Genomic DNA, 26,843 nt, shown 5'->3' with positions numbered 1-26,843 from the left:
ATTTGTTTATCTATTTTTTTAGCATAGTTCTTGGTGGGATAATTTGTCCTCAATTCAATAAAATGACCCTCTTTGAATTTATTTTTTCCCTTTTCTTTTTCAAGTTTTCCCCCGCTTGTATGTGACTTGTGAGCAAGGTAGAACGAATTTGGTTTGTCCAGACAGGGACTTACATGATTTGTTTGAAAGCTTATCTTTAACCCACATATATAAATTTAGAAGGGGCAAAAAAAGAAGACAAAGTAACTTCACTGGAAGAGCCATTTAATGGGTATATTTAAACCCAAATATGACCATTAAAATACACAAAAGTACCCAATGTCAAACAAATGTTTACCATATTTTCTTACATGCTTATATACTTTCAGTTCTCAATTTATATCTTATAGTACTGTAATATAATTTTAACTATATATAATTATTTATTTTGCTAAAATGAAAGTTACTACTCACTCTGTCCACTTTTGTTTGTTATGTTACGTTTTTCAAAAATTAAATTGATTAATTTTCAAAGTTAAATTAGATTACATTAATTTGATATTTTAAATAAAAAAAATTAGATATTCAAAAATTATACGAAAAATACTATACATTGCAATTTTTTGCAATATCAATATGATGAAAAAATATATTGGAAATTATGACAATTAAAAGTGGACGGAAGGAAGGAGTATCAAAATGAAAATTTTAACTCTCTTAGAAAGAAAACCGAATGACACTGTAGTTTTGGGGTTCATTAGCAGTTTTCATTGCGCTCAGAAAAGAACCATTCAACTTCCCATACGACACAAAAACAGTGACGATGGAGGAGCCAGGATTGCCGGAATAAGCGTCCGTGGATCAACTGTTCGGTACCGGAAAGTCCATTACGCCTTCGTCGATGATGGCAGATAATGCCGCAACTTCAACTGCCAATCTCCGCAAACTCTCCGACTCCCTCTTAGCCTTGCAATGCTGCTTCACTGAGTTAAACCAACATATCAATTCCATTCGGTCCATAATTCACTCTGTGATACCCGGACTTGCGACTAATATCAGTACTCTTTTACCGCCAGCCGCGGTGTCCCCAGCCACAGAACCATTCCCAAAGCCAGACACTAACCCAGCCACAGAACCACTCTCAAAGCCAGAACCATCTTGGGAATTGTCTTTCGAAATTCAACTGTGCCTCATAAATTGTGAGGAGGGAGTACTTCATCATGCTTGGGACACACTAAGAGCTCCCACCCTTTTCATTTATCCAACCTGAAACGACAATTTTTATTTTATTTTATTTGGTAGCACCGAGTAAATGGCCTAATAACACCTCTTATATTTTCACAAATAGTTGTCTGAGCATCAGAATTCCCATCTGCTAGTACTTTTGGACCATACCTTAGGTCTTTGAGGACTACAGCTTCCCAGATATTCTATGGTCCTCCTACTGTTGTCCCACAATGAATCATGATTTTAAATTTTTGTATAAGAACATAGCTGTCACGCTTATAATCATATCTTTCCTGTCTAAGATCTCATGCATAGAACTTTTTACATAGAAATTTTTTCTTGGTTGAGAAATGGTATAGTTGTAATGAAATTGCAGCATTAAGGAAGTGCTGAAATTATGAAATATGTACAAGCGAGCAAGCAGAAAAACAAAAGGGATGTCCCTTTCTAATCTTGCGGTGACTCGATAGTAGTACTATATTGAACTGTTGCTAGTTGACCAGATGGATCATGCTTATAAAGTTTGTGATCCTGGATGATCTAATGCTCATTTTTTTGTGGTTCGGATGCATTCCATGGCAAGTCTTAGAAGCTACTCAACCAATTTAGCTAATTCCAAAGTTTGTACACAGTTTCTTGTTGTTCCTTCATTCGCTTCATTTTTGTTTCTTGATATGTATTAGAAGCCACTCAACCAATTGAGCTAATTTCAATGAATTTAAAAGTATGACCTCACTTTTTTCTGATCTAAACACGTAAAAGAAGTTTGTATACAGTTTGAATAACACTAGTAGTTGTTTATTAGTGTGAATAAGTGCTTTTATGTGAACATGACTGGTTTATACGCCAAATCACAATCTGGTGGTGTTAAAAATTGTTAATCTAGCCATGGTGGAGGATCATGCTAATATTACTTGAGACTCGGTGACACAAATACAGAATGGAGGTATATTCAATGTCTGAATTTGAATGACAAAAAAATGAAGTATTTGGGGAACTCTCAGTATCGTTATTGGAGAGAAAAATGAACTAAGCTTTTTGAATGATTAAAATAGAAAATGATATGGACAGGAACAAGCAGTCAACATTGGGGTAACTTTTCAATTTAGGTAATCTTTTAAGTTCAATTCAAGGACCCTTTTCAACCTTGCATCTGCTTGGAAGTTACAAACTTACAATCTGCCTTTCAATGTTTGTTTTCATTGTTCGTTGTTTCAGAGATGAAGCCTTATTATGTAATCTATCTCTTAATATGATCCATTTTGCATTTTTTCATACCTTTTCTTTATCCCAAGTGTTGCATCTGACCTTGTCGCGTAGTTGCTGTAATTTATCTGCCTGCTTAACACTGGTTTATGTAAATTTGTAACAGAAATAATTGAGGGGATGGTGAAGCAAAATTTGGAAGTTGATGCTGTTCATATTGCCTACACTTTTGGAATTGAGGACAGTTTTAATCCTCGGAGACTTTTGACATCATTTTTACTAGACACCAGAGAGTCATTGAAGAAAAGTGAATGAAAAATCACAAGGTTCACTTGCTGCTGTGGTAATTCTTCAATTTCATTCCAGCACTGATAGCCCCCCCTCTCTGATTTCTCTCCCGTTCTCCTCAAGTTAACCATGCATTTTGTTATGTTGTACAGAATGAAGCAAAGAGGAAACATTTGTTTGATCTGACATCTGTCATCAAATGTTTGAAATGCCACGATATTGATCCTTCAAAACTTCTTCCTGGGTGGAAAATCAATGAGAAAATAATGGCCCTGGAGAAAGAAATTGGTGGATTTGATAAGCAGATAGGTAAGAGTATGGCACGAAAGAGAAAAAGTGATGAAACTGAGTCGTCAAGAAGGTTCAGAAATAGAGAAGCAAAACGCTCATGTATTCCGCCATGGCTACGACAGCAAAGAGTTGATGCTCATGTCGATAACAATAACACCTTGCCAGAAGGTCGAACTACTGGCCACCTTCATGGTTATACTGTGTCCTCATCAGTATTGCGTGGGCCTTCTGCAGGTTCAATACATGAAAATATTGCTGTCTCACTTGTAGGAACTGTGGGAGGTGTGGCCATGGGTGTAGCTGGAGCAGGTATATCAGCAAGTGCCGATGGTATTCATGCAGGTATATCAGCAGGCACAGATGTTGTTCAGCAAGAAGGTCCATATGCTGGAGGTCATGGAGGGACTCTAGTTGATATTACGCCAGGACAAATAGGGAGTCATACTGGTCAGTTGTATGGTCGGCGCGGGAATGCAGCCGTGTATGATAGTCTGGCTTCATGCAGCTATGCTTATAGGCCATCATCGTACTTGGAAGGCTCTAAGGGGTTGCCAAACACCATGCATACTGATGCTTATAGGTCACCACCATACTTGGAAGGTTCTACATGATTGCCAAACGCCATATCCGGTGATGCTGCTGGCCGGAGCTCTGCATCTGATATCTACCAGGTTGCTGATACTGTCACAGCAAGTGAATTACACATGAGCAGTGGCTTACGAACAGTTGATACCGTTTCATCTGCTGCGTCTGCTCATCCTTCATCCAACTTGTACCGGCTGAAATAGATTTACCTTGGGCAGTCACTTCTGTCTACCTTAGTTTCCCTTTTCTTCTTTTTTTGTCCGTAAACCCAACCTAGAAGTGACTTCTATATGGTCTGTTAAGGCAGTCTCAGAATTGTGTTTATTAGTTACTAAAAACTCTGGACAGTTGTGTAGGCTTAGCATATTAATGTCTATAATCTACAAGGAAAAAAATAATTTCTCTTGTATATAAAACCTTCCTTTTCCATTCCGTTGAAACTTGTATTGTATTTGCTTTTATGATTTACCACTCAAAATGCTATATTTTCTCATTTGGAGTTGAAGGTGGGAAGGGAAGCACCCAAAAATTACTTACTAACTGCATATTGAGCTGTTGGATTTATTTTTTTGGTTGCAGAAGAGCTAGAAGCTGAAGAACAGGCTAATAAACGAACTTGTGAAGTACTATGTGTTTTCTGGCTAGACTTCAGTTGCAAAAAAAAAATGTTGTTACACATTGCTTTTTAATAATTATATTTTAAATACTCATAGGATGTAAATGCATATTTTTCATACTACAGGGAGATAAATATTTAATTTTATTAAAATGTATATTTTTCATAGTACAGACTACAGGGAGATAAATATTTAGTTTTATTAAAATATAGAGATAATTTTCGAAATTGAGTCAAGTTAGCCTAATTAATTTTCACTCCGAAAAAGCACAAATAAAAGAACTATAAAAATTCATAGAGAATTGCAAGAAAAAGCTTTCTCATTTTTCTTGTACTATGGTTGAACCAGCAGATGCTGCCACCGCTGCGCCGTCTCCGTCACGGCCATCGCCGGCGGTCGAAGCTCAATCGCAACTCATAGAAACAGTAAATGCTCTGCAAAACATCACCAAACAGTCTGAATTTCTGCAGCCACCAACAAATGATGACTCAATTGTCAGTTTCAGCAAACTCTCGGATGCTTTCTCCGCATTCCAGGTCTGCTTTGCTGAGTTACACCGACACGTTGTTTCCATCGGGACTTTAATCGACTCTATGCGACCCCTAGATACAACTAGTACTACCCCTTTATCTGTATCCTCACTTCCCGCAGCGGCAGCCCCAGAACAAGAACCAGAACCATCATCGGAATTCGATCCCTCTGAAGAAGAAGAAATGGAAGTGAAATCCCCTTGTTTAGAGCTAAAATCTACTCGTTCAGAGCTAGAAAGCATCTGTGAAAGGACGGACGGTCGTGGTCTGCGGAAGTACATGATAACGCATCTCTCAGATATAAATGTACTGCTTGAGGAAGTCCCTAAGGCATTGAAACTCTCGCGCAATCCGGCAAGGCTTGTATTGGATTGTGTTGGGAAGTTTTATTTGCAAGGGAGCAGGGCATATGTTAAGGGTTCACCCGTGGTCAATGGAAGGAAGGCTTCTATATTGGTTTTGGATTGCTTCTTGTTGATGGGAATCGACGAGGGAGTTGAGTTTGAGAAAGAGGTGAAAGAAGAGTCGGAGAAGGCAGCTTTAGCATGGAGAAAGAGGTTGATTGCTGAAGGAGGTTTTCGAAAGGCGTATGATATGGATACCCGGGGTTTGCTATTGCTAATTGGGTGTTTCGGGATTCCAGGAGAATTTAGAAATGAGGATATCAGGGATTTGCTTCTGGCAAGTCCGTTCAAGAAGAATATTTCTGGTTCCCTCACAAGATCAAATGTCTTCATGGCAAAGATTACAGGTCCTATTTTCATGAATTCAATTTGTCTGTAAGCTACATTTGCATAAATTGTCATTTGCTATTCATGTGAGATGGCGTGCTTTTAGTAAGTTGGTGTCTTTTAACTAATCTGATTGAACAAGATCACTGATACAAGTGGTTTGATTTGGTTGTATTGCTGTAAATAAAACTTTCCTAACTTAGGATAACCTTTAAAAATGCAAATAATTTTGACACTATGATGGACTTTACTCCTTGCATACTTGAAGGGGACAACAAATCTGCTCGCAGTTTGGAGACCATCAGTACTTGCTTGGTGTGTTCTTCTGTAAAAAATATACTTACCGAACTTAGAACTTTCTCTTCCTACTTGTTTACTGGTGTCTTGCACCTGTCCTTCCCTTTTTATTCATCTCATTAGATTCAAGGCTTTTTTCTTTCCCTTATCATACCCAAAAAGACATCAAGAGCTCCCACCCTGCCCATTTATCCAAATTGAGACACCAATTTTTATTTTGGTGGTACCTAGGAACTGGCCTAATACCACCTCTGAAATTTTCACAAACAGTTGCATGTGCATCAGAATCCCCATCCTCTATTACTTTTGGACCATACGTAGGTCTTTGAGGATAACAACTTCCCAGATTCTTTAAGATCCTTCTTTTGCACGGTACACAAAGAATCATAATCCATGGTAATGATTATATTTTTGTATAGGAATATAGCTATGATTCTTGTAATTATCTTTCCTGGCTAAGATCTCATGCATAGAACCTTTGAAGAAGAACTTCTTTTTGGAGAAATGCTAATTCTATTGAAATTGCAGCACTAAGAAAATGCCGAAATATGTACAAGTGAGCGAAAAAACATAAGAAATCCTTTCTATTCTTGCAGGATTCTAAAAGCTTTTTAAAAAGAACTTCTGCATAACATCCTTGAAGTATATCCCTAACTTAAATTACATCCTCCATGCATCTCTATGAACAACAAACATCCTTAATATTTTAAAAATGAGCTGCTTTCATCCTTCAGCTAACTACCTTTATGAAATTAACGGCACTTGAAAACTTCCGCAAAATATCTTCTTCAAGATCCAACCTGCTTTTCTTCACCTGCATTATCTCCCCACCACTTGTCATATTTGACTCTTTCTTCATATGCCCACTTGCATGATGAAAGTTTTTCGTTGTAGTTGTAGTCCAACTTCCCTCCTCTTACTCCTACTCAATAGGAAACTTTCACTAGTTACTCAAACATCATACTGCTCAAACAGCACTGGTTTTTTAGTCCCTTGTCTGTTTCTTCTACTCTCCTTTTCCTCTTTTAGACCTATTGAGATTAGTTTGTATTTATTTTGCTTTCCAGATTAGCAGACAGTTGGAGTACATTTAGTGGTTGGTGTTATTAGTTGGTGTTATTAGTGGCGGATCCAAAATTTTAAAGTAATGGGTGCTCGCTACATTCCGAGCACATGACGTATTATAACATATATATAATCAATGGGTTCAACTTAGTCCTACATCTTTGATACCAAATAATTATATAAATAAAATATAATCCATATGGGGTCAGTTTATGGAGATCTATAAGAGACACGTGGGATGAGGTGAAGAACAACTCAAAGAAAAAAGTGGTGAATGGAAGAAAGACCAAGTTTTGGAAGGATGAATGACATGAAAAAAGTAATTTGGAAGCTTTATTCCCATATATTTTCAATCTAGCTTTGTTCCAACAAAGATCCATACCAGAGTTATGGACACCACAGAGGTGGAACTTTGCCTTTAGGAGGCAGATGAATGACAGGAAATTATGGGAGTTGTTGAATTCCTTAACACACTGGACACCTTTAATGGGCTTTAGATTGGGGAAGATAAATTATGGTGGAGAAGTAACAACAAAAGGGTATTCAGAGTTAACAAAGCTTACCGGAGATAGACCAACCTAGTAATCATAATCTAATTTGGCCTTGGAAGCAAATTTGGAAAAGTAGGATACATTACAAAAGATCTTGTTTCATCTGGTAATTGGCCAAAGAAGTAGCTTTGACCTAGGACAATGTGATGAAGAGAGGGATAACCTTATGCACAATATTCTTTCTTTGTAAGGAAACATATGAGACATTGAACCATTTGTTTCTACACCGCACTTACACTCTGAAGCTATAGAGAATATTTCTAAGTCTCAAAGCCATCTCCTAGACCATGCCCAGGAAAGTCTCAGAGGCTTTGAAGAGTGGGGAGGAAGCAAGAGTACATGCTAAGAGCAGAGATAGATGGAGAATTATTCATGTTGCTATATGGTGGTCAACCTGGAAAAAGAGTTTTTCTAGGTGTTTTGAGAGCATAGAGAATAATGTGCAGAAGGTTAAACTAAACTGCATTGTGTTGTTATGTTTTTCGTGTAACCAGGTATACTCAAATGAAACTATCTCTATAGTTTTAGTACAACCCATGTACGGGTTGTGATATAATACGAAGTTAGTAAGCTAAAAAAAATATAGTTTTTTAACTCATCAAATTTAAATCTTATATTCGACTAATAATGTTCACCACTACAATAGGGTGCTCGCTACATTCCGAGCACATGAAGTATTGTAACATATATATAATCAATGAGTTCAACTTAATCCTACGTTTTTTATACAAAATAATTATATTAATAAATAACCCATCAAATTTAAATCTTATATTCGACTAATAATGTACATCACTACAATTACTAAGTACCAAATATAAGTGCAGAATTGTCTTTTAAACTAATCTTAAAAATATTTCAATATAAACTATAATAAATCTTACATGTCATTTTATCATTCTGTTCACACTTATTTTCAATGTTTTCCTATTTTGGAAAAAAGATTAATAGTAGTATTATTGAGCACCCAAGGTGTGACCTAGTAGTTAATGAAGTGGTTAAAAACCATGAGGGCTCAGGTTCAATCCCAGCGGAGACAAAAAACACTAGGTGGTTTTTCCTATCTGTTCTAGCCTTAGTGGACAAAATTATCTAACACTTGTTGTTGGTGGTAGGTGGCAGATATCCCGTGAAATTAGTTGAGGTGCGTGAAAGTTGGTCGGGACACCACAGTCATAAAAATAAAAATAAAAAATAGTTATCATTGATTACACTAATTTTATAACTAGGGGCGAATCGAGGATTTTAGAACATGCATGCACCACCAAAAGAAAGAAGGGAAAAAATGCATTAAGTGAGAATTGATCTGTAGTCCTCTAGGTAAGTAATTCAACATCCAACCAATTGCACCACTTAGCCTTCTTGTAGCATGAGTCCCAACAAATAATATTATTCCAATTTTAGAAAATTAATACCTAGTTTTACAGAGAGACCGCAGGTTCACGTGTAGTCGTGCACCATTTCTAATGTGTAAAATCGCCCATGTGTATAACTATTCAATACAAAATTGGTATTAAATTGAACATAAATTGTATAAATTGATTTATCTACAAAGTTAATAAAGAAATGTTTTTTTTTCCAAAAAATGATGTTGAACTATGTTATGCCTCTCTACCTTCTCAATGTAGGTAAGGTAACTCTACCCTCCCCAGGCCCCACCTATGGAATTACATTGGGTTGTTGTTGTAAACTATATTACATTTCCTCGTCTCATAATTCATAAGAGAAAACAAAAAGAAAAGGAAAAATTACCACAGAAGTCGTTAAGTGCTTAAGATGGTACTCCATCCGTTCACTTTTACTTGTCCACTTTGGATTTTGCGCGATATTTGAGAAATGATGATTAAATATGAGTAATATTGCCCAATTAATTGATGTATTGATGTAGGTCCTTGCAAATAATTTGAGGAATAAGTAATCAATGTTGAGGGTAAAAACAAGAAAAAATTAATTGTCTTTCTCATAAAATATTAAAACTAATACGTAAAAGTGAAAATCTATTTTTGGAATATTGGAAAATTAAAAATGCACCGAAGGAGTAGATTCTAGTAGTAGGAATGAAAACAAGAAAAGAAAAAGAAAGTTAGAAAAGGAATCAGATAAATGTGAGGAAAAAAAGAGAAGCAAAAAGGGAAGGAAAAGAAAAATTGTTGAAAAGCCTTAAATGCAGGATACATGTTTCGATCTCTTATCAAAGAGATCCAATTGACTCATCAAATACCTTTTCAACCAAAGCACCTGATGCCTCTGTGTCTCTGGTGCTCACTTTATTAGTTGAGTAGCTCTATTCATTTTTTATATAAATTCACAGGTTCCGCATTGGAAGTAATGGGTGCTCGAGCACCCACCAGGGCCTACATGAGTCCTCCCTTGGTTGTTGTTAGTCATACTCATTTTTTAATCAATTAAAAGGTTTCATTGATAATAACAAGGTCACTTGGCCGCATACAAGTGATATACCAAAAAGAGGAGAAACCTATAAAAATATGATTCTCTTCAAAGACACCTAATCCTCTTTACAAATAGGAACTACATAGGTGCTCCAAAAGAAAATAAGGGATCAGAGACTACTACTCAATCGAGCGAAGCTCATCTCCACCCCTTCAAAAGCTCTCCTATTCCTCTATTTCCAAATGACCCACATCAAAGCAAGAGAAGTAACATTCCAAGCCTTGTGCCGCCTTCTCCTAGCTCCACTCATCCAATTGAGCATCAACTCTTTAACGATTCTTGGCATAGCCCAATAAACTCCAAACCATCTAAAGATATCCTCCTATAACCTCATGGCTAAATTGCATTGTAATAGAATATAGTCCACGTCCTCACCCGTCTCTTTACAAAGGAAACATTAGCTCATTCAATGAACCTTTCTTTTCCTAAGATTCTCTGTCATCAAAATCACTCCTTTAGTAGCTAACCGCGTGAAAAAGCACACCTTCCTCAGCACTTCGGTATCCAGATCAAGACATATGGAAAACCATCCTCTGCCCTAACCATAAGCTTCTCATAGAAGGACTTAACCGTGAACACTTTATTATCCCCCAACCCCAACTCAAAGCATTGGGTCTGTCAACTGGCTCACATTGCTTTTGAAGTAAACCTAGAAATCTCTTAAACTCGGTTACCTCCAATCTTGGAAAGTCCTCCTAAATCTCAAATCCCATAAGGTCCCATCCCTATGAGTCCTCCTAACTTGTTGAACGGACAGTTCCCTTTGGAAAGAGACTCTATACTATACCGGGAATTCATTCTTAAGCACCAAACCTCCGCACCACTTTTCCCCCCAAAACTAACCTTACTCCCTTCCCCAACTTTGAAACCAATGTTATCATTAAATGCATCCCACCTCTCCATGAGTTCGTGTAGTTTGATTATAGTATTATTTTGTTGTAGTATTGCTCTGCTACTATTTGTTGTTTTATTACTGTCGTTGTTTCTGTTATTTCTATTACTTCTTTTTCTAGACTGTTTTTATTTTGAGCCGAGGGAACAACCGCTCTATCTTTGAGGTAGAGGTCGGGTCTGCGTGCACCGTACTCTCCCCAGACCTCACTATGTGGGACTACACCCTCTTCTGCTTGGAAGTTACAATCCAACTTCTGATTATTTGTTTCTGTTGTTTGTGGTTTCAGAGATGTAGCTTATTATGTGATTATATCTTAATATGATCCATCTTGTAGTTTTTCATACCTTATATCTGCCCCAAAATATTACAGTTGACCTTGTCGTAGTTGCTGTCTGCCTGCTTAACACTGGCTTATGCATGTCTGACAGAAATAATAGAGGAGATGGTGAATCAGAAGATGGAAATTGAGGCAGTTGATATTGCCTATACTTTTGGAATTGAGGACAGATTTAACTCTCAGAAACTTGTGACAACATTTTTACGAGAATCTAAAGAGCCACTGAAGAAGATGAAGGGAAAGTGGCAAGGCTCACTTGCTGCTGTGGTAATTATTGAATTTTATTTCAATACTGATAGCTCTCCTGCCCTGATTTCTCTGCTGATTTCCTCAAGTTAACTGTGCATTTTTTTTTGTACAGCATGAAGCAAAAAAGAAGCACTTGGCTGCTCTTAGATCTGTCATCAAATGTTCAAGACGCCATAGTATTGATCTTTCAAAACTTCTTCCGGGGTGGAAAATCAATGAGCAAATAATGAGCTTGGAGAAAGAAATTGAAGTAGGTGAGAAGAAGATGGTACAAAAGAGAAAAAATGATGAAACTGAGTCATCTGGAATGATCAGCAACAAAGAGGCGAAACAATCACATTTTCCAAATCCACAGCTACAACAGGAAAGAGTTGTTAATCATATCGATAGCAACACAATCTTGTTAGAAGGTGGAACTGCTGGCCACATGTTTGGTTTGTCCCCATCAGTATTGCATGGACCTGGAGGTCATGGAAGGACTTTAATGGATAATACACCCACACAAATAGGAAGTCATCATACTGGTCAGTTATATGGACTGCATGGTGATGTAGCTGTGTACGACAGACTGGCCTCCCACAGCTATGCTTATGGGTCATCATCGTACATGGCAGGTTCTATAGGGTTGCCAAACACCAAAACTGGTGATGCTTATGGGCCACCACCGTACTTGGCAGGTTCTACAGGGTTACCAAACACCAAACCTGGTGATGCTTATAGGCCACCACCATACTTGGAAGGCTCTAGGGGATTGCCAAACGCCATACCCACTGATGTTGCTGGCCGAAGCTCTGCATCTAACCCCTATCAGTTTGGTGATACTGTTGCAACAAGTGAACTCTACAGGAGCAGTGGCTTGCGAGCAGTTGATATTGTTCCACCTGCTGCCTCTGCTCATCATTTGTCCTATTTGTACACTGGACCAGATAGTTTTGCCTTGGGTAGGCATTACCTTCAACCTTAATCTCCCTTTCTGTAGTATAGCCAGTCTTGAAGTGATTTCTCTAAAGTCTCTCGAGACGCGGGCGCTGAAATGTTTAGTTACTGTGAAACTCTGGGATATTTTTGAAGCTTAGATAGTGAAGTCTAAACTCTACCTAGCAAAATTTCATTTGTCTGGGAAGACTTAAATTAAAATCTCTCCGAGACGAAATGACTTAAACCTGCTTCGTATTTATTTTCTCTAGTTCTGTCCTTTTCCCCTTTTATTCTCTATTTGCTTCAATCCAGAAGGCAAAAGCATCGACTCGTTATTCCTATTAAAGACCGACTCATTTGCAAAGTAATTAGATGAAAAATAGAAGAGTTGATGGGTGTGCTTGATATTAATGTTTTCATGAATGATGCTGTACTTGCTGTAAAATAATTTACTTGGAGAACCTCATTCTGTTGATCATTTTAGGGGTATTCTGTTTGGCATAAAAGGTTTATAAGAACTTCTAGCAAGTTAAATGTGAGAAATGGATTTTAATTAAGAGTGTGACGTTGTTAGTTCTGAGTACTAAAGCTAAAATCAGTTTTTACATGTCCGTGGAAGAAAGTGACGTTGGAGCCGGAGGATATGACCTTAAATATGAAGTTTTGGACATTGACTAGGGTAGAAGGTTAATAGATATTGACTAGGGTAGAAGGTTAATAGATAGTGACTAGGGTAGAAGGTTAATAGATAGTGTAGTGTAGAGTATTGTCTTGCTTATTTTCCTTTATAAGTAGGTTGTTGTATTGTTATGTAGTTTTTTGTCCTCAAAATTCTGTTATTATCTACTATCACTTGTACTTGTTACTTACTATATCTCTTGTACTTTATTGCACTATTTTATATAAGTTAATTTTTTTATTCAAAATGTTTTTTCATGATTTTCTTAATATTTGCTTTGATTGTATTTTTATTGCGTGAAATATTTATCAAAAATTGTCTTTCTATCTCTCTCAAAGTAGGGGTAAGATAACAATCTTTCTATATCTTTTGAAGTAGGGGTAAGGTAATGAAAAGTGACATTGGAACAAATTGATGTACTTCCTCTATTCCAAATTTATTAACTAAATTTGTGAGGCAACGTACACCTATTAAGAAAAACATTCAAAAACATAATTTAAATCATATTTTTCACTATGTTCTTTGTGAAATCATAAATATAACTTTGTAAGTACTTCCTTTGTCCAACAATAGTTGTCCATTGTACTATTTTGAATTGTCTAACAATATTTGTCTGCTTTATATAATTAATGAATAATTTAACACCGAGTTCCTAATTTACTCTTATCGTTAATTATAATCATTTTTCAATTACATTTTTCAAGATTTTGTATTTATTATATTCAAAGGGTGATATAGTACAATTACCCTTCTATTTATAATTTCTTAAGAAGTGTGCAAAGTCAATAGTGGACTACTATTGTTGGACATAGGAAGTAGTTTAATTTATCTCCTTATTAAATATAAAACTTTAATAAATGAAAGGATAAAGGGAAAATGGATAAATATACCCCTGAACTATCATAAATGGTATGCAGATACCTTCCGTTATACTTTTGGGACATTGGTGCCCCTGTCGTCCAAAAACTAGAGCATATATGCCCTTCACTCTAACGGAAGACAAAATAGGGACACGTGGCGCAATCTTATCAATAAGTCTGATATTTAATAAATATCGGATCGGTGGATAAGATTGTAGCACGTGTATGTCCGTTAGTATAAATGGTATATATGCTCTAATTTTTGGACGGCAGGGGCATTAATGTCCCAAAAATATGACGAAGGGTATTTGCTAACCATTTACGATAGTTCGAGAGGTATATTTATCCTTTTTCCCAAGGATAAATATGGAAAAGGATTCAAACATCCTCATTTTAAATTTTGAACAATTCAATAATTTTGAGCAATAGAAAAAACACTAAAAATTCAGTTAATATATAATAAAGGGAGTATAAAATACAGTAATCCACTATTCAATTGAGTTTTTGCAGCTTTTCGGAAATAGAGAGAATTAAAATAGAGTGCCAAACGAGACGCAGCCCGACCAAGGGCAATATCGTAAACGTACTCTAGTTTTTCTCCGGTATACAGAACCGGGCTTTCATAAACCTTTATGCACTTTGGGGTTTTTCTTGTATCGGCTACTAAGAGCTGCAAAAGAGAAGAAGTGACACAAAAATGGTGAGGTTAACGGCGGACCTGATTTGGAAAAGCCCTCACTTCTTCAATGCCATTCGCGAACGCGAGTTAGATCTTCGAGGTTTTTTCTTCAACCCTAATATTTTCTGTTTTCAACTTCAATACATAGTTCTATGCATAACTCTTGAATGGAGAAGCTTAATGTCTCATTTTACTATGTTATTATGCACAGGCAATAAGATTCCGGTCATTGAGAACTTAGGTGCTACCGAGGTCAGTTTTTTCTATTTTAATTTTTCAACTTTAAGATTTTTAGTTATCGGGAAGTAGTTTTTGAAGTTTTATATTTTGGTTACAGGATCAGTTTGACACGATTGATTTATCTGATAATGAGATTGTTAAACTCGAGAATTTTCCATACCTGAATCGACTCGGAACTTTACTAATGAACAACAATAGAATTACGCGTATCAACCCTAACATTGGAGGTGAGATATTAGACAGTTAAAGTATTGCACTTTAATCATACGTCTATTAACGAGGCATTTGTTCGTGTTTTTTTTTTTTTTTCGTGATGTTGCAGAGTTTCTGCCAAAATTGCATACTTTGATTATTACTAGCAACAGACTTACGAATTTGGTTGAAATTGACCCGCTTGCGTCTCTCCCAAAGCTGAAGTTTCTTAGTCTTCTTGAGAACAATATCACAAAGAGACCAAATTATCGCCTTTATGTCATTCACAAGTTGAAGTCCTTGCGTTTGCTGGATTTCAGGAAAGTCAAACAAAAGGTTGGTTTGCTCATTCCTTCCACCTCTTCAATTAAATGATGTTGGAACTCTTCAAAGATGTTCGTAGTTCAGCTTGTGGTTTTAGTTAACTTTGTCTTTCTATTTGGATTGAACTAGGTGCCATCCAGAATTTGCTCAAAATGCAAGAAATTGTATAAAATTAATTACATATCTTGCAGTCGAATTAAAAAAGAAACATTGAATGGGTTCCCAATCTTGAAGAAGGTTACTTGCCTTTTCTTCTTTGTTTGCAAAGGCTCCGTCAATTAAGTTGGAGGTGTTCGGTATGTTGTCTGAAGTAGTTGCATACATAGATGAATGACAGACCTTGTAAATCTGTTTGCTAGAATTTTAAATGGAAATGGAGATGATAGACATTACCTCCTTGAACAGGTCAAACCTCAAGATAAGTTGTGCCTAAATGAAACATATTGCAGGTCTCCTTGAATAGTGCTGTCTATGTATTTGGCCTTCTTAATATGAAATTTATCATTTTAAAAAGCTTGTAATTTATCTTAAAGCAGAGGACATGACTAGCTCTCCACATATAGATGTAAGTACAATGACTATTACTAGAACTTGTTAAGTCCCACATCGGTGGTGGTAGGCAAAATTGGTATATGGTCTTGGACAATCCTCACCTCTTGAGCTAGCTTTTGGGGTTGAGTTAGGTCCAAGATCCATTTCTTTACAAAACTTAAATGTATCGTTAGAACAGTCTTGCTTGCTTGTCTTGAATTTAATCTGTTGTTGTTTGCTTTATGAGATTGCTAATGATTAAGTGTTTTTTTTTGAGATATTCTGGGATTTGACACACAATGTCGACATGTATAATGTTACTAATATACACTCTTTAACTTCTCTATATAAACATACAACTATTTTCTCCAGCAAAAATCTATGCTTGCTCATCTCTCCACTCACTGATGTTCTATAGTTACTAGGTGTTTCTATCTTCATGCTAGAATTTCTAGGGCATGTTCTTTAAGTTTGTCTTAAAGTGTGGTAATCAAACCTTGCTTTTGTACTTTAAACTGCTGCATATTGAGCTGTCACATCTAACTTCGTTGCTATAGGAGAGATTGGAAGCAAGTAAATTATTTGCATCACAAGAAGCTGAAGAGCAGGTCAAAAAGGAATCAGTGAAGACTGTACCTGTTGAGGTTGCGGTGCCTGCTGAGGAACCAAAGGAAGCTCAAGCATCTAAGCCAGTTGCTCCAACACCTGAGCAAATAATAGCAATTAAGGTACAATATTCAGTTATCAGTTACTGTTTCTTTTTACCCGTTCTTTCTTCCTCTTCTCGGATGCTTTCTAAGAATTAGGATGGTGGAACAGATTGTTTGGATACGTGTGTCTATATGATGAGGGCTGTTCGTCGTATGAAATATGGATAGGACCAACCTATTCACTGTCTCTGCACAAGAAGTCAACTACTCAATATCTGCTTTATGTTTCTGTTTTGTGTTTTTGGCTAGCCTTCAGCTGCAAGTGACAATCACCACCACCGCCACCAAAAAAAAATAACACTTGTTCTGATCGATGAAACAAGTTTCTGCCCTTCTAAAGCTTACAAATCAACTAGTTTCAGCAACACAACCAAACATAAAATGAAATATTTTTTTAGAAGACACTGGTTAACAAAAGCTATCTTCATGATAGGTTATATAGAGCAGAACAATTATTAAGAAAAGCTACATATTGTATCATAGAAGCACAGTATCTTCTGTGGATGGAGGCTATATATTTCATTTTTTTAAAGAAAAGTCATCAGACTCTTAGACATTTCTTGCAGTGACTTGTCGGTCAGAGTCAAATAGGTAGCTTTTTATGCTAATAGGAGTACCCTATGTCCACTGAATTTCTTGCTTATGTCAATGAACCGTTGCCAAAGAGAGGCTAGAAGGAGCTTATACGTATTGGGCTTAATGCACTAAGCTTTTCTCATTAATGGTAAATTTGGTCTAATTATGGAATTGTACCTGGTAAATTGAAGCATGCTGAACGCCTCTCCTGTCACGGATTTGTGTAAAAGAGACCACTCCAGAAATGAATAGAACAGTTTTTTCCTTTTGCTGGTTGACTTAATTGTATTTTTTTTTGCATGTGCAGGCTGCCATTGTGAATTCCCAAACTCTTGAGGAGGTGGCTAGACTTGAACAGGTGATGCATAAAGTTTTGATTTACTGAAATTAGTGTTTTTGTCATTTTCCCCCTTATGAAGACTTTGCTCAGATTCCCTTTCTTTTTCTGGCATGTTTTGTGTTACTTATGATGATGTGTAAAACTGTGCAGGCATTGAAGTCGGGCCTGCTTCCTGCAGATTTAAATATTGGTGATCATGATGTTTCTGCTAAAAAAGAAGATGCCAAAGAAGACAAGATGGTAACAGATAGCGATGATAAAGCTAACAAGGCGGAGGAAAATGTACCTGAACAGAAACCTGATGGTCCTACAGATATGGAGCAGGTAGAAATTACTCTAAATAAAAATTTAATGACTATGTCTTCTCTTCTCTTATGTTGTACTTCCTCTTGTTTAAGTTTGCTGGGTTTATATTTGCATTAGCTTACAAGAAGAAGAATATCATTGGGGTCATAACATAGTTACATAACTGTTGCATGCTTAAAATTTGGAGCACTGTGCCAGGGTTATGAGAACCGTTCCTAATTGCGATAGTAGACTTGTCTAATTGTATATTGCCCTTTTGACTCACTCTGTATTTCAGAAAACTTCATTGTATTGTCTTGTCACCTGATTTCCTCTTCCTGCTTCTCTTTTTCAGGAGTAGACACCTTGGGTTATCATGTGTAATTGAGTTAGACATTCAAAAGCCAGTACATTCAGTCATGCACTGTTATCCGTGTATGAGGAGCGCTTCTTTTTGAAGTGAGGGGATTAGTTAATCGATGTAACTGAAGCCATTGTATTCTGCTGTGTACTAAGACCTTTTCTTGCATTTTGATTCTAAAAGACTAAGTAGCTGCCAAGTTTAGCAAATCGTAGCTTGAAAGCATCAGGTGACAAGCTGAATTAGTGTGTCAAAAGTTGTATTAAACAAAAAAAAAAGTTTGGTAAGCCTTGTCTTTTTATTTATTCTCTTACATCTGATGAACTGAATGAAAGTCTATACATATCTGCTAAATTTATCAAATCATAGCTTCAAACATCAGGTGACGAGCTGAATTAGTGTCAAAAGTTGTACTGAACACCCCAAAAACAAAGGGTTGGCATTTATTGTCATTCTGTCAAAGTTGGTGATGTCCGCAACTTAATAGATAGAATATCGACAACCAAAGCCATCTTGGTTGAAGCTTCATGTTCACAATTTCACATTATTAACAAATGTATATCTTCATAAAATAGATTTGACAAAATAAGGTGCACTATGGTTAGCTTCTCTATCTTTTAGTAGAATAGATTGTGTAGGTTAAATACATGATCATCAATATTATACAAGGATCATAAGGGTTTATACATTGTTGAAAGAATTCTGTGGCATGTCTTTACATGTATGAATGGACTATATCTAAAACTATACAAAAAAATTACTCATATACAGTGAGCTATATCGTGTTGTTATTACCTTACATTACAGTATAGATGTATCAGATAAATGGATACGCTGGCTTCACCTGTTGGTGACAACTGGATTTCCATTCGTATCAGACAATTGCACACTCTCGCTTGACTGGTTAATGACAACAGGATTTCCAGATTCATCTAAATGGATCATAGCAACATCACCAGGCTTGAAATCCCCAGAAAGTACAGATTCACACAGGAGATCTTCAACCATTTGAGTAACAGCCCTCCTCAGAGGGCGTGCACCATAGTTTCTGTCAAATCCTTGTTGGCATATTAGGTCCATTACTGCTTCTGATACCTCCAAACTTATTCCTAATGAAACAAGCCTAGCTCTTACCTCCTGCAACATCAGGTTCAGTATCTCGAGCATCTGAAACAAAAAATACAAAGCAGTTACTCACAGTAGCCAATTGCTTTCTCAAGATTTGTGCCAGAATAAAATATCACCCTATGGTCCATTTCAGTTCTCAGATCAAAGCAACTTCTTGAATCAAACTAGAGGTCATCAAATAGGTTACAAGATGCAGAGGTATATTATACGAACCTGAGGCTTCTCTAGTGGACGGAATACCACCACTTCATCTATCCTATTCAGTAACTCTGGACGGAAGTATGTTTTGAGCTCCTCCATCACTATTGCTTTCATACCAGCATAGGAGGCGGCTGACTCATCGTCAGCAAGCAAGAAGCCGATAGTATTCTGTCTACCCTTTACAATGGCTGTCGAACCCACATTAGAAGTCATAACTATCAAGGCGTTCTTAAATGACACTCTTCTTCCCTGTTGAATCAAGTTCCATAATTAGCAATGCCAAGATCCAAGGATAAATAAATTCTTCAGTTAAATTTATTCGAGACAAGTTTTACAATCTATCTCGTGGAATATTTAAAATCAAACCTGAGAGTCTGTTAGGTGACCATCTTCAAACAACTGAAGGAGAATATTGAATATGTCGGGATGAGCCTTTTCAATCTCATCTAGCAGCACTACAGTGAAGGGCTTTCTTCGGATAGCTTCAGTAAGAGTCCCTCCTTCTCCATAGCCTACATAACCGGGAGGCGATCCAATTAACTTGCTCACAGTATGCCGCTCCATGTATTCACTCATATCCAATCTTAGCATGGCAGATTCCTGGGCAACACCAAAAGATACAGTGAGTACATCGAATCCAAAAAAAACAAGTATCCCGTGGAATTAGTCGAGGTGCGCGAAAGCTAGCCCGAACAGCCACGGTCATCAAAAAATAAAAACCCACAAAACCAAGTGATCCTTAAAACAGAACAAAACAAAAGAAAACAAATATTACTCTAGCAATCTGATGATAAACTAAAAAAAGTAGATGTACAATTCTCGATGATGAAATTCTTCTTGATGAAATCTTATCCCCAATTTCGGATGAATTTATTTGATTCAATCTTTGCACTAAAGTCACAAACCATCTAGAACCAAGAGATTCAAATTCAAAGTAATGAAAAGATTAAAAGCACATGTACACTTGAGCACATTCAGTAATTTTGATTTATTTTTTGACAGATTAGGTGATTAAAGACTTCTTAGGTTCTTTCTTATGGGATCAGTGAGGGGGATGCAAGGATCTAGTTAATGTAGGGAATTTTTCAGATACATAAAAAATGTTATTCTTCATTTCATTATTGAAATGGCTGAAGGAATAATCTGATCCTGGCAATGGAAAAAGAGATTTGAAATAATCCAGTAATAGAGCCACTAGTATGTCTAAACTTGAAGTACTGCAACAACATTAATTGGTGGGGTCTTCAACACTTCACATAATAGCCAAAGAAACCTAGAATGGCCACACAGCACGGCCTTCGGCACCCTTTCCCTCTCTCTTTCTTTATTACTTTGTGTGTCCAGGACCAGCTAAAACACAATCACCAGATCATACTATCATAGTTTAATACTTTGTTACACAAATAACCACTACTACCAGAAACCTAGAAAATCCATCAGCATCAAAAAGGTCCTAAAGAACACTACTGCTATCATCATTACCTATATCCATTGCTACAGAAGTGGCTGGACTGCAACTTTTTGGACAATAATAACTTCAGTGGCAAAAACTTGGTGACTGTCTGGTGAAAACTAAGGCATCTAGAATGAAAGATCGAAGCAGATTTCTTATCTTAAATTATTCTTCTCAAATTCAGACAAACTAATAAAGGTAGACTTTGTTACCCAAATTATGAAGCCAGGAATCCTGATCAATAGTTCTACATTTAGATGACCAAAATTATGGGGAAGCAATTTCAATTATGCAGGTTTATATTTCTACTCAATTGTTTAATCTAGAGACATGTATTTTTGATGACTAATGCGAAACAATTTATTTTATTAATACTTACAGAACCAAAATAAGATGCTGCCAAAGCTTTAGCCAGTTCAGATTTTCCAACTCCAGTAGGACCACAGAAGAGCATTGCCGAAATTGGTCTATTTGGGTGTTTGAGGCCAGTTCTGGATCTCTTAACAGCCCGACAAATAGATGTAACAGCCTCATCCTGACCAACAACCCTTTTCTTAAGCTGCTCATCGAGACCAACCAGAAGCATTCTTTCATCAACAGTAAGCTGCTTAAGGGGAATGCCTGTCCAGAGTGAAGCAACTGCTGCTATTTCCTCAGGTCCAACTAATGGGGGTCTAGAATAAGATCAAAGAATTTAAGTTAATTTACTTCTGATTTAAATTTATGATTTCTGAGTTCTGACAATCTTTGTTCTATTATAATGCCCTTTGTGGAACATGGAAGCAGATACGTACTCATGTTCATCAGATGTAGAAGACGAAGCTGGCTGCAAATGAAGTTCACTGTCATCATCCAAACGAGACACATCATCATTTCCAGTCAGCTTGCTTGCCAGGATCTGTTAGTAGAGTGGGCACAGGTTCTTGTATTTAGACAACATAAGGAAGTACAATCTTTTAACGACATGCAAAATCTAGAGATATTGTGTAACATTTAAGTATAGTTACCACTTCATGCATGGTTTGAACAGCTCTAATTTCCTGCCAATAATCACTTGGTGATTGTGAAAGTACAGATATCTGCTGTTCCTTTCTTCTTTTGTGAGCTTGCATACGAGATTTACTACCAGCCTCGTCAATAAGATCAATAGCTTTGTCAGGAAGATACCTATCCGGTATATATCTTGATGATAGTTCCACAGCAGCATTTATGGCTTCCAGACTGTACCTACACTTATGATGTGACTCATATTTTTCACGCAACCCCAACAGTATCTGGACAGCATCCGCCTATATAATTTAGGCAGAGGAATATCTGTTAGGACATTACATACTCACTTAAGCATACATAGCATAGAGTATTATTCACCTGACTTGGTTCATTAATCAAGATGGGCTGGAACCTTCGGGCAAAGGCCTTGTCTTTCTCAATATGCAATCTGAACTCATCCATGGTCGTCGATGCAATACACTGTTACATGAAAAAATTTTATGCACAAAATCCAGATTTTAAACATCAAAGGATATGCATAGATGGACAACATACATAGACGTATAACACACATATTAAGACATACGAGTGTAAAAGGATAACCAGTGTTTTTTCAGCAGGATCTTTTTCTCTGTTTTGTAAATTTAATGTTGAAAGAGAAACTTATATTTGATAGGAACCTTAAAGAACAAGCAGGTCAAGGGACAACAAGAGGATAAAAAACCATATTCTCAAAGAATACAGTTGAGTTACACCAACCAACGCCCAAAAATTTAATTCATCATTGCTGAAGGAACTATGCATGCACCAATGGTGAACCTTCTTCACCTATCTACAGATTAACCAATAGTTTATATGACAAGTATATTACAGTTTTTACGTCTAAGAATGGAAGCCCACCTTAATGAACTGCATAGAGTAATGCAGGGAACCAGAATAGGAATTACCTGCAGTTCACCACGGCCAAGTGTTGGTTTTAGCAAATTAGCAATGTCAAGACCAGAGCCCTTATTTCCCCGTCCAACTGTGCCAGCACCAACAAGGGTGTGGACCTCATCTATGAATAGAATGATATGGCCTGCAAATTATGTCACTAGGCTTAGCCAATGACCAAAGAATTTAACCAAATTTTACTTCCATTCTATGCTCACCTGACTCTTTTACATCCTTAATTAATGTAGTCACACGCGCCTCTAGTTCACCCCTTTCCTTTGCACCTGAAATCAATAGGCCAATGTCTAAAGACATTACCCGTTTTTTCTGTGCACATAGCAGAAAACCACTAGTTAAGTTGATGCAGCAGCTAGTGGAACAAGAATATAGGAGATGCATATTAGATGGCTAAATGGGTCAAAGAATCCCAAAAAGGGAAAATCAGAAAATGAATTCATTGCAAAGCTCACCATTAAGAATGCAGGAATATTTCCCTCAGCAATGTTTATTGCAAGCCCTTCAGCTATCGCTGTTTTCCCAACTCCAGCTTGACCAAGCAGAATAGGATTGTTTTTGGTTCGACGGCAGAGTATCTCGATCATTCTCTGAACTTCAGTCTCCCTACCAATTACTGGGTCTATAAGGCCCTCACTTGCACGGGCAGTAAGATCTACACAAAATTGCTCCAGAGCATTTTTCTCTGCTGGAAACAAAACTCATTTGAGATAGTATGCCAAAACAAACACTATCAAGAAGTGAGAGGAATTGGCCGTACCGTTTGCTTTCTCAGCAGATCTGTCAATAGTTATTTTTCCAGGAAAGGATTTCTCACGTGATCTTTTGAACGAAATTGGGTCTCTACCATCTTTAGCAAGCTCTCCTTGAAGCCTGGAAACTGCTTCAGCTGCCAGACGATTTACATTTGCTCCTAACCTGAAATTAGGTCAGTCTACCCTTCATGCAATTCTTATATGCGTTACGTGTGAAGACGACAGAAAGATAAATCATATTGCAAGACAGTGCATATTACACTCAATCAGGAAGGTAAAGAGGAATATTGACCAAGCTGATTGCATTGTAGAATATAAATTTTACAACACACAAGAAATCAGTATGCATTCTCATCTCTCTCTGGTATCTTCTATACCTTGGGAGCCAGAACAGCACTAAATGGAAGTGTATCCAGAATGTAAAATATGGCAAGCAAGAATAGATGAGTTAAGGACGACTTTCTACCGAATCTCCTAACTCCATTCCTAGTATGGTACTACAAGTTGTTTGATTCCTATTAAACAGTCACAGACAACCTTCTGTTCCTCAAATTTAGAAGCTATTTTGGATCTCAAAATAAGCAGCATTAGCTAATCTAGTCGTGATCCCAAGACGTTTTTGCTGATCAAAAAGCATACTACTTTTGTTCTTACATAGTCTCCTCATCCACTATTGCTTGCTCAATCAAAAAACGAACAGTTCATATACAGAAAACAAAATTACTAGATGGTAATAAAAAGGATTTCTTTAAGCGACTACAAGTAATACCTCTTGAGCACACGACCAGCGCTGCCATCATCAACAGTAAACAAACCAATAGCAATATGCTCAGGAGCAATATAATTATACCCCATGGTCCTTGAATACTCAACCGCAGCCTCAAAAACCCGCTTGGTACTTGAAGAAAAGGCCACATCAGTAGCTGAGGTAGCAGAAGCGGAGTCCTGAGAACCCAATTTTTCTGTATCGTCCTCTGAGTCTCCAAGCCATATGCTCCGAACAGCTTCACGGGCCTTATCAATAGTTATCCGAGAACCAAGAAACCCACCAGGACTCCGATCCTCCGCGATAAGACCAAGTAAAAGGTGTTGGGTGTTCACCATATCTTTACCCAAAGCCTTTGCTTCCTTCTGGGAGAACATCACAGCTTTAATCGATCTCTCGGTAAATCTCTCGAACACCCCAGATACAATATACAAAGAACGCTTGATTTTACGAGAAACAGAGCTGCTGGGTCGATGAGAAAGGGAAATCCCAAAAAGGGTCGAAGTAGAACTGCTAGTACTACAAGCAGCAGAAGCAGTAGCTGTGGTAGCAACATGAGAAGAAGAAGGAGGACAATATGGAAAAAGGGAGAGAACACTTTGACATCTCCTATAAGGGTACACAGAACCAAAGCGGTTGAAGCTGATAGTAGAGTTGACAGAAAGTGGAGAAGAACACGATAACTCCATTGAAGAACACCCACAAAATTCTTCAGGTAAATATAAATTACAACTAAAAATCAACACACAAAAAAAGAAAAAAAGAAGAAGATGAAGAATGGAAAGTCAAAAGGGGAAGATGAAGTACTTTTTATAAGGATTTACAAACTGTATAGTAATTTATATATATAAGAAAAATTGTGTTAAATTTCTTTCGAGGAAAAGTTGGAATTAGAGATTGGAGAAGACAACACGTTAAAGGCAAGTTTTTTTGGTGGAAAAAAAGGGGAGAAAATGTGTTAAATTTGTGTTCAAAAGAGTCTGTGCCCAGAAAAAATGACTTTTCTCTTAACATGCCAAAACCTGTCTTTTTTAAAAAAAATAAGAGAACAAATTGTATTTTCCTGTTTAGAGACCTGGTATGGGGAAAATTATGTTGAGAGCGTCATCTCCGAATGGAGTCTGTAGTGTGTGATTCAAATTTAATCAGAGCTTTAATATGAATTTCAAACACCGGGTGAGAAATAAAAAAAAATGATAATAGTATTATTTTTGGGGAAAATGCATAAGTACCCTCAGCATATGCTCAAAATCCCTGAGACACACCTAACCTTTACTAAGGTCCTATTCCCCCAAACTTATTCTATATATAATTTTCTACCCCTTTTCGGCCTACGTGTCACTATCTTGTGGGCCCAGTGCATGTTGACAATATTTTCAAGGATAGTGCCACGTAGACCGAAAAGGGATAGAAAATTAATTAAAAAATAAGTTCGGGGATAATAGGACATTAGTAAAGGTTAGGTGTATCTCAGGGATTTTGGACATAGATTGGGGGTACTTATGCATTTTCCCTTATTTTTGTAATAATATATAATATTACACTATACAACTCACACAATATATAATAATTGAAACGTATATACTAAGTAAATTTTAGACTTTTATATTATCAATAACATTTTTTGTTAATTAAGTTAATATATTAATATATACTTTGAAATCAGTTGATATTTATGCCCTCCAACTTTTGGTTGGATATAAATACACTTAAATTTGTATAAAGTTGAACAAATTGACGAACACATACCTAGGATACGTGTAGAACATGAATTATCATGTAAGATGTGAATATCTACTTGTTCAACTCTACACAAATTTAAATTTCTACTTAAACATATTTAGATTTGAAGAAGATGTCAATTAAGACAAAATTAAAAAAGCATATTTATGTTTCACACTTTACTTATAACTTATTTTTGATGGAGTTAACTTGCAAACATATTGACTATATTCGTTATTGAATAGTTGAGTGTTGTTTACTTCTCAATATTTGTATTAATGTTATTATTTTTAAAAACTACAATTATGATGCCTAATCCAGCCTGAGGTCCCCAGGGGTGGGGTGTGTGTGTGTGAATAGGGATGGAGATATAATTAAGTAATAATAGAATCCAGTAGGAGCACGCAATTCTTTGGACACAAGGCAGGAGAAAAAGAAGCTTACGGAAAGGATGGCTTCTTTCCTTATTAATCAAAAAATAGAAATTCCCATTTTCCAGAGGCTTTCGCTTGCGGACAAAATATGTCCATTTTTATTTCTCTATACACATTTTAAAAAATAATTTTTTAAGGTTTATTGTTTTCCTGTTTACGTACGTACTTCTTATAAATTAATAAAACTTTTCCAAAATACTGAGTTTCTGTTTCTTAATTTTATTATTTTGGATAAGTAACATGTTTACTTTAGATTAAATTAGGCATAACTTCCATTACAGGTGTATTGAATAGTTCAAGTACTTAAACTCTTAAAATACTCTTTCAAAATAAATAAGGTACGTATGTAATTCCTAATTTTTTATGTCAAATCCTCTTTCCCAAAGATCACTCTTTCCATCCTATGTGTCATCCCATTATAAGTCCACCATGAGCCAAAGAAAAGAGTTGTT

The 26,843-nt window shown here is 36.6% G+C and overlaps 3 protein-coding genes and 1 pseudogene across 4 annotated transcripts; 3 read left to right on the top strand and 1 right to left on the bottom strand.

Moving 5' to 3' along the window:
* Nucleotides 1-883: 883 nt before the first annotated feature.
* On the top strand, nt 884-4,015 carry LOC125857814 (uncharacterized; annotated as a pseudogene).
* A 487-nt stretch (nt 4,016-4,502) lies between these two features.
* LOC125860712 (protein FRIGIDA-like) lies at nt 4,503-12,465 on the top strand. Its single transcript, XM_049540721.1, has 3 exons — nt 4,503-5,474; nt 11,142-11,317; nt 11,412-12,465. Exons 1-3 carry the CDS (start codon nt 4,529-4,531, stop codon nt 12,261-12,263), a joined length of 1,974 nt encoding a protein of 657 aa, XP_049396678.1. The 5' UTR covers nt 4,503-4,528; the 3' UTR covers nt 12,264-12,465.
* Nucleotides 12,466-14,284: 1,819 nt separating this feature from the next.
* Nucleotides 14,285-18,295, top strand: LOC125860711 (U2 small nuclear ribonucleoprotein A'). The gene is made up of 8 exons (XM_049540720.1): nt 14,285-14,535; nt 14,647-14,687; nt 14,773-14,902; nt 14,998-15,203; nt 16,280-16,450; nt 17,316-17,366; nt 17,499-17,672; nt 17,989-18,295. Exons 1-8 carry the CDS (start codon nt 14,454-14,456, stop codon nt 17,992-17,994), a joined length of 861 nt encoding a protein of 286 aa, XP_049396677.1. The 5' UTR covers nt 14,285-14,453; the 3' UTR covers nt 17,995-18,295.
* A 368-nt stretch (nt 18,296-18,663) lies between these two features.
* Nucleotides 18,664-25,234, bottom strand: LOC125860709 (chaperone protein ClpD, chloroplastic). 2 transcript variants are annotated; one of them, XM_049540718.1, is made up of 12 exons: nt 24,239-25,234; nt 23,475-23,632; nt 23,170-23,402; nt 22,918-23,026; nt 22,714-22,844; nt 22,145-22,246; nt 21,784-22,065; nt 21,571-21,674; nt 21,156-21,450; nt 19,690-19,923; nt 19,336-19,572; nt 18,664-19,161 (listed from the first exon to the last, which is right to left on the bottom strand). In XM_049540718.1, the coding sequence occupies exons 1-12, from the start codon at nt 24,922-24,924 to the stop codon at nt 18,835-18,837; spliced, it is 2,898 nt and encodes a 965-aa protein (XP_049396675.1). In that variant the 5' UTR covers nt 24,925-25,234; the 3' UTR covers nt 18,664-18,834. The 2 variants fall into 2 exon arrangements, with proteins under 2 accessions (XP_049396675.1, XP_049396676.1); XM_049540719.1 differs by having other exon boundaries at nt 23,170-23,399.
* Nucleotides 25,235-26,843: the final 1,609 nt, after the last annotated feature.

Source organism: Solanum stenotomum, chromosome 3, assembly GCF_019186545.1.
Source record: "Solanum stenotomum isolate F172 chromosome 3, ASM1918654v1, whole genome shotgun sequence".
NCBI classification, from domain to species: Eukaryota; Viridiplantae; Streptophyta; class Magnoliopsida; order Solanales; family Solanaceae; genus Solanum; species Solanum stenotomum.
Note: the sequence above shows the minus strand (reverse complement) of the source record. Positions and strands in the feature narration are given on the sequence as shown.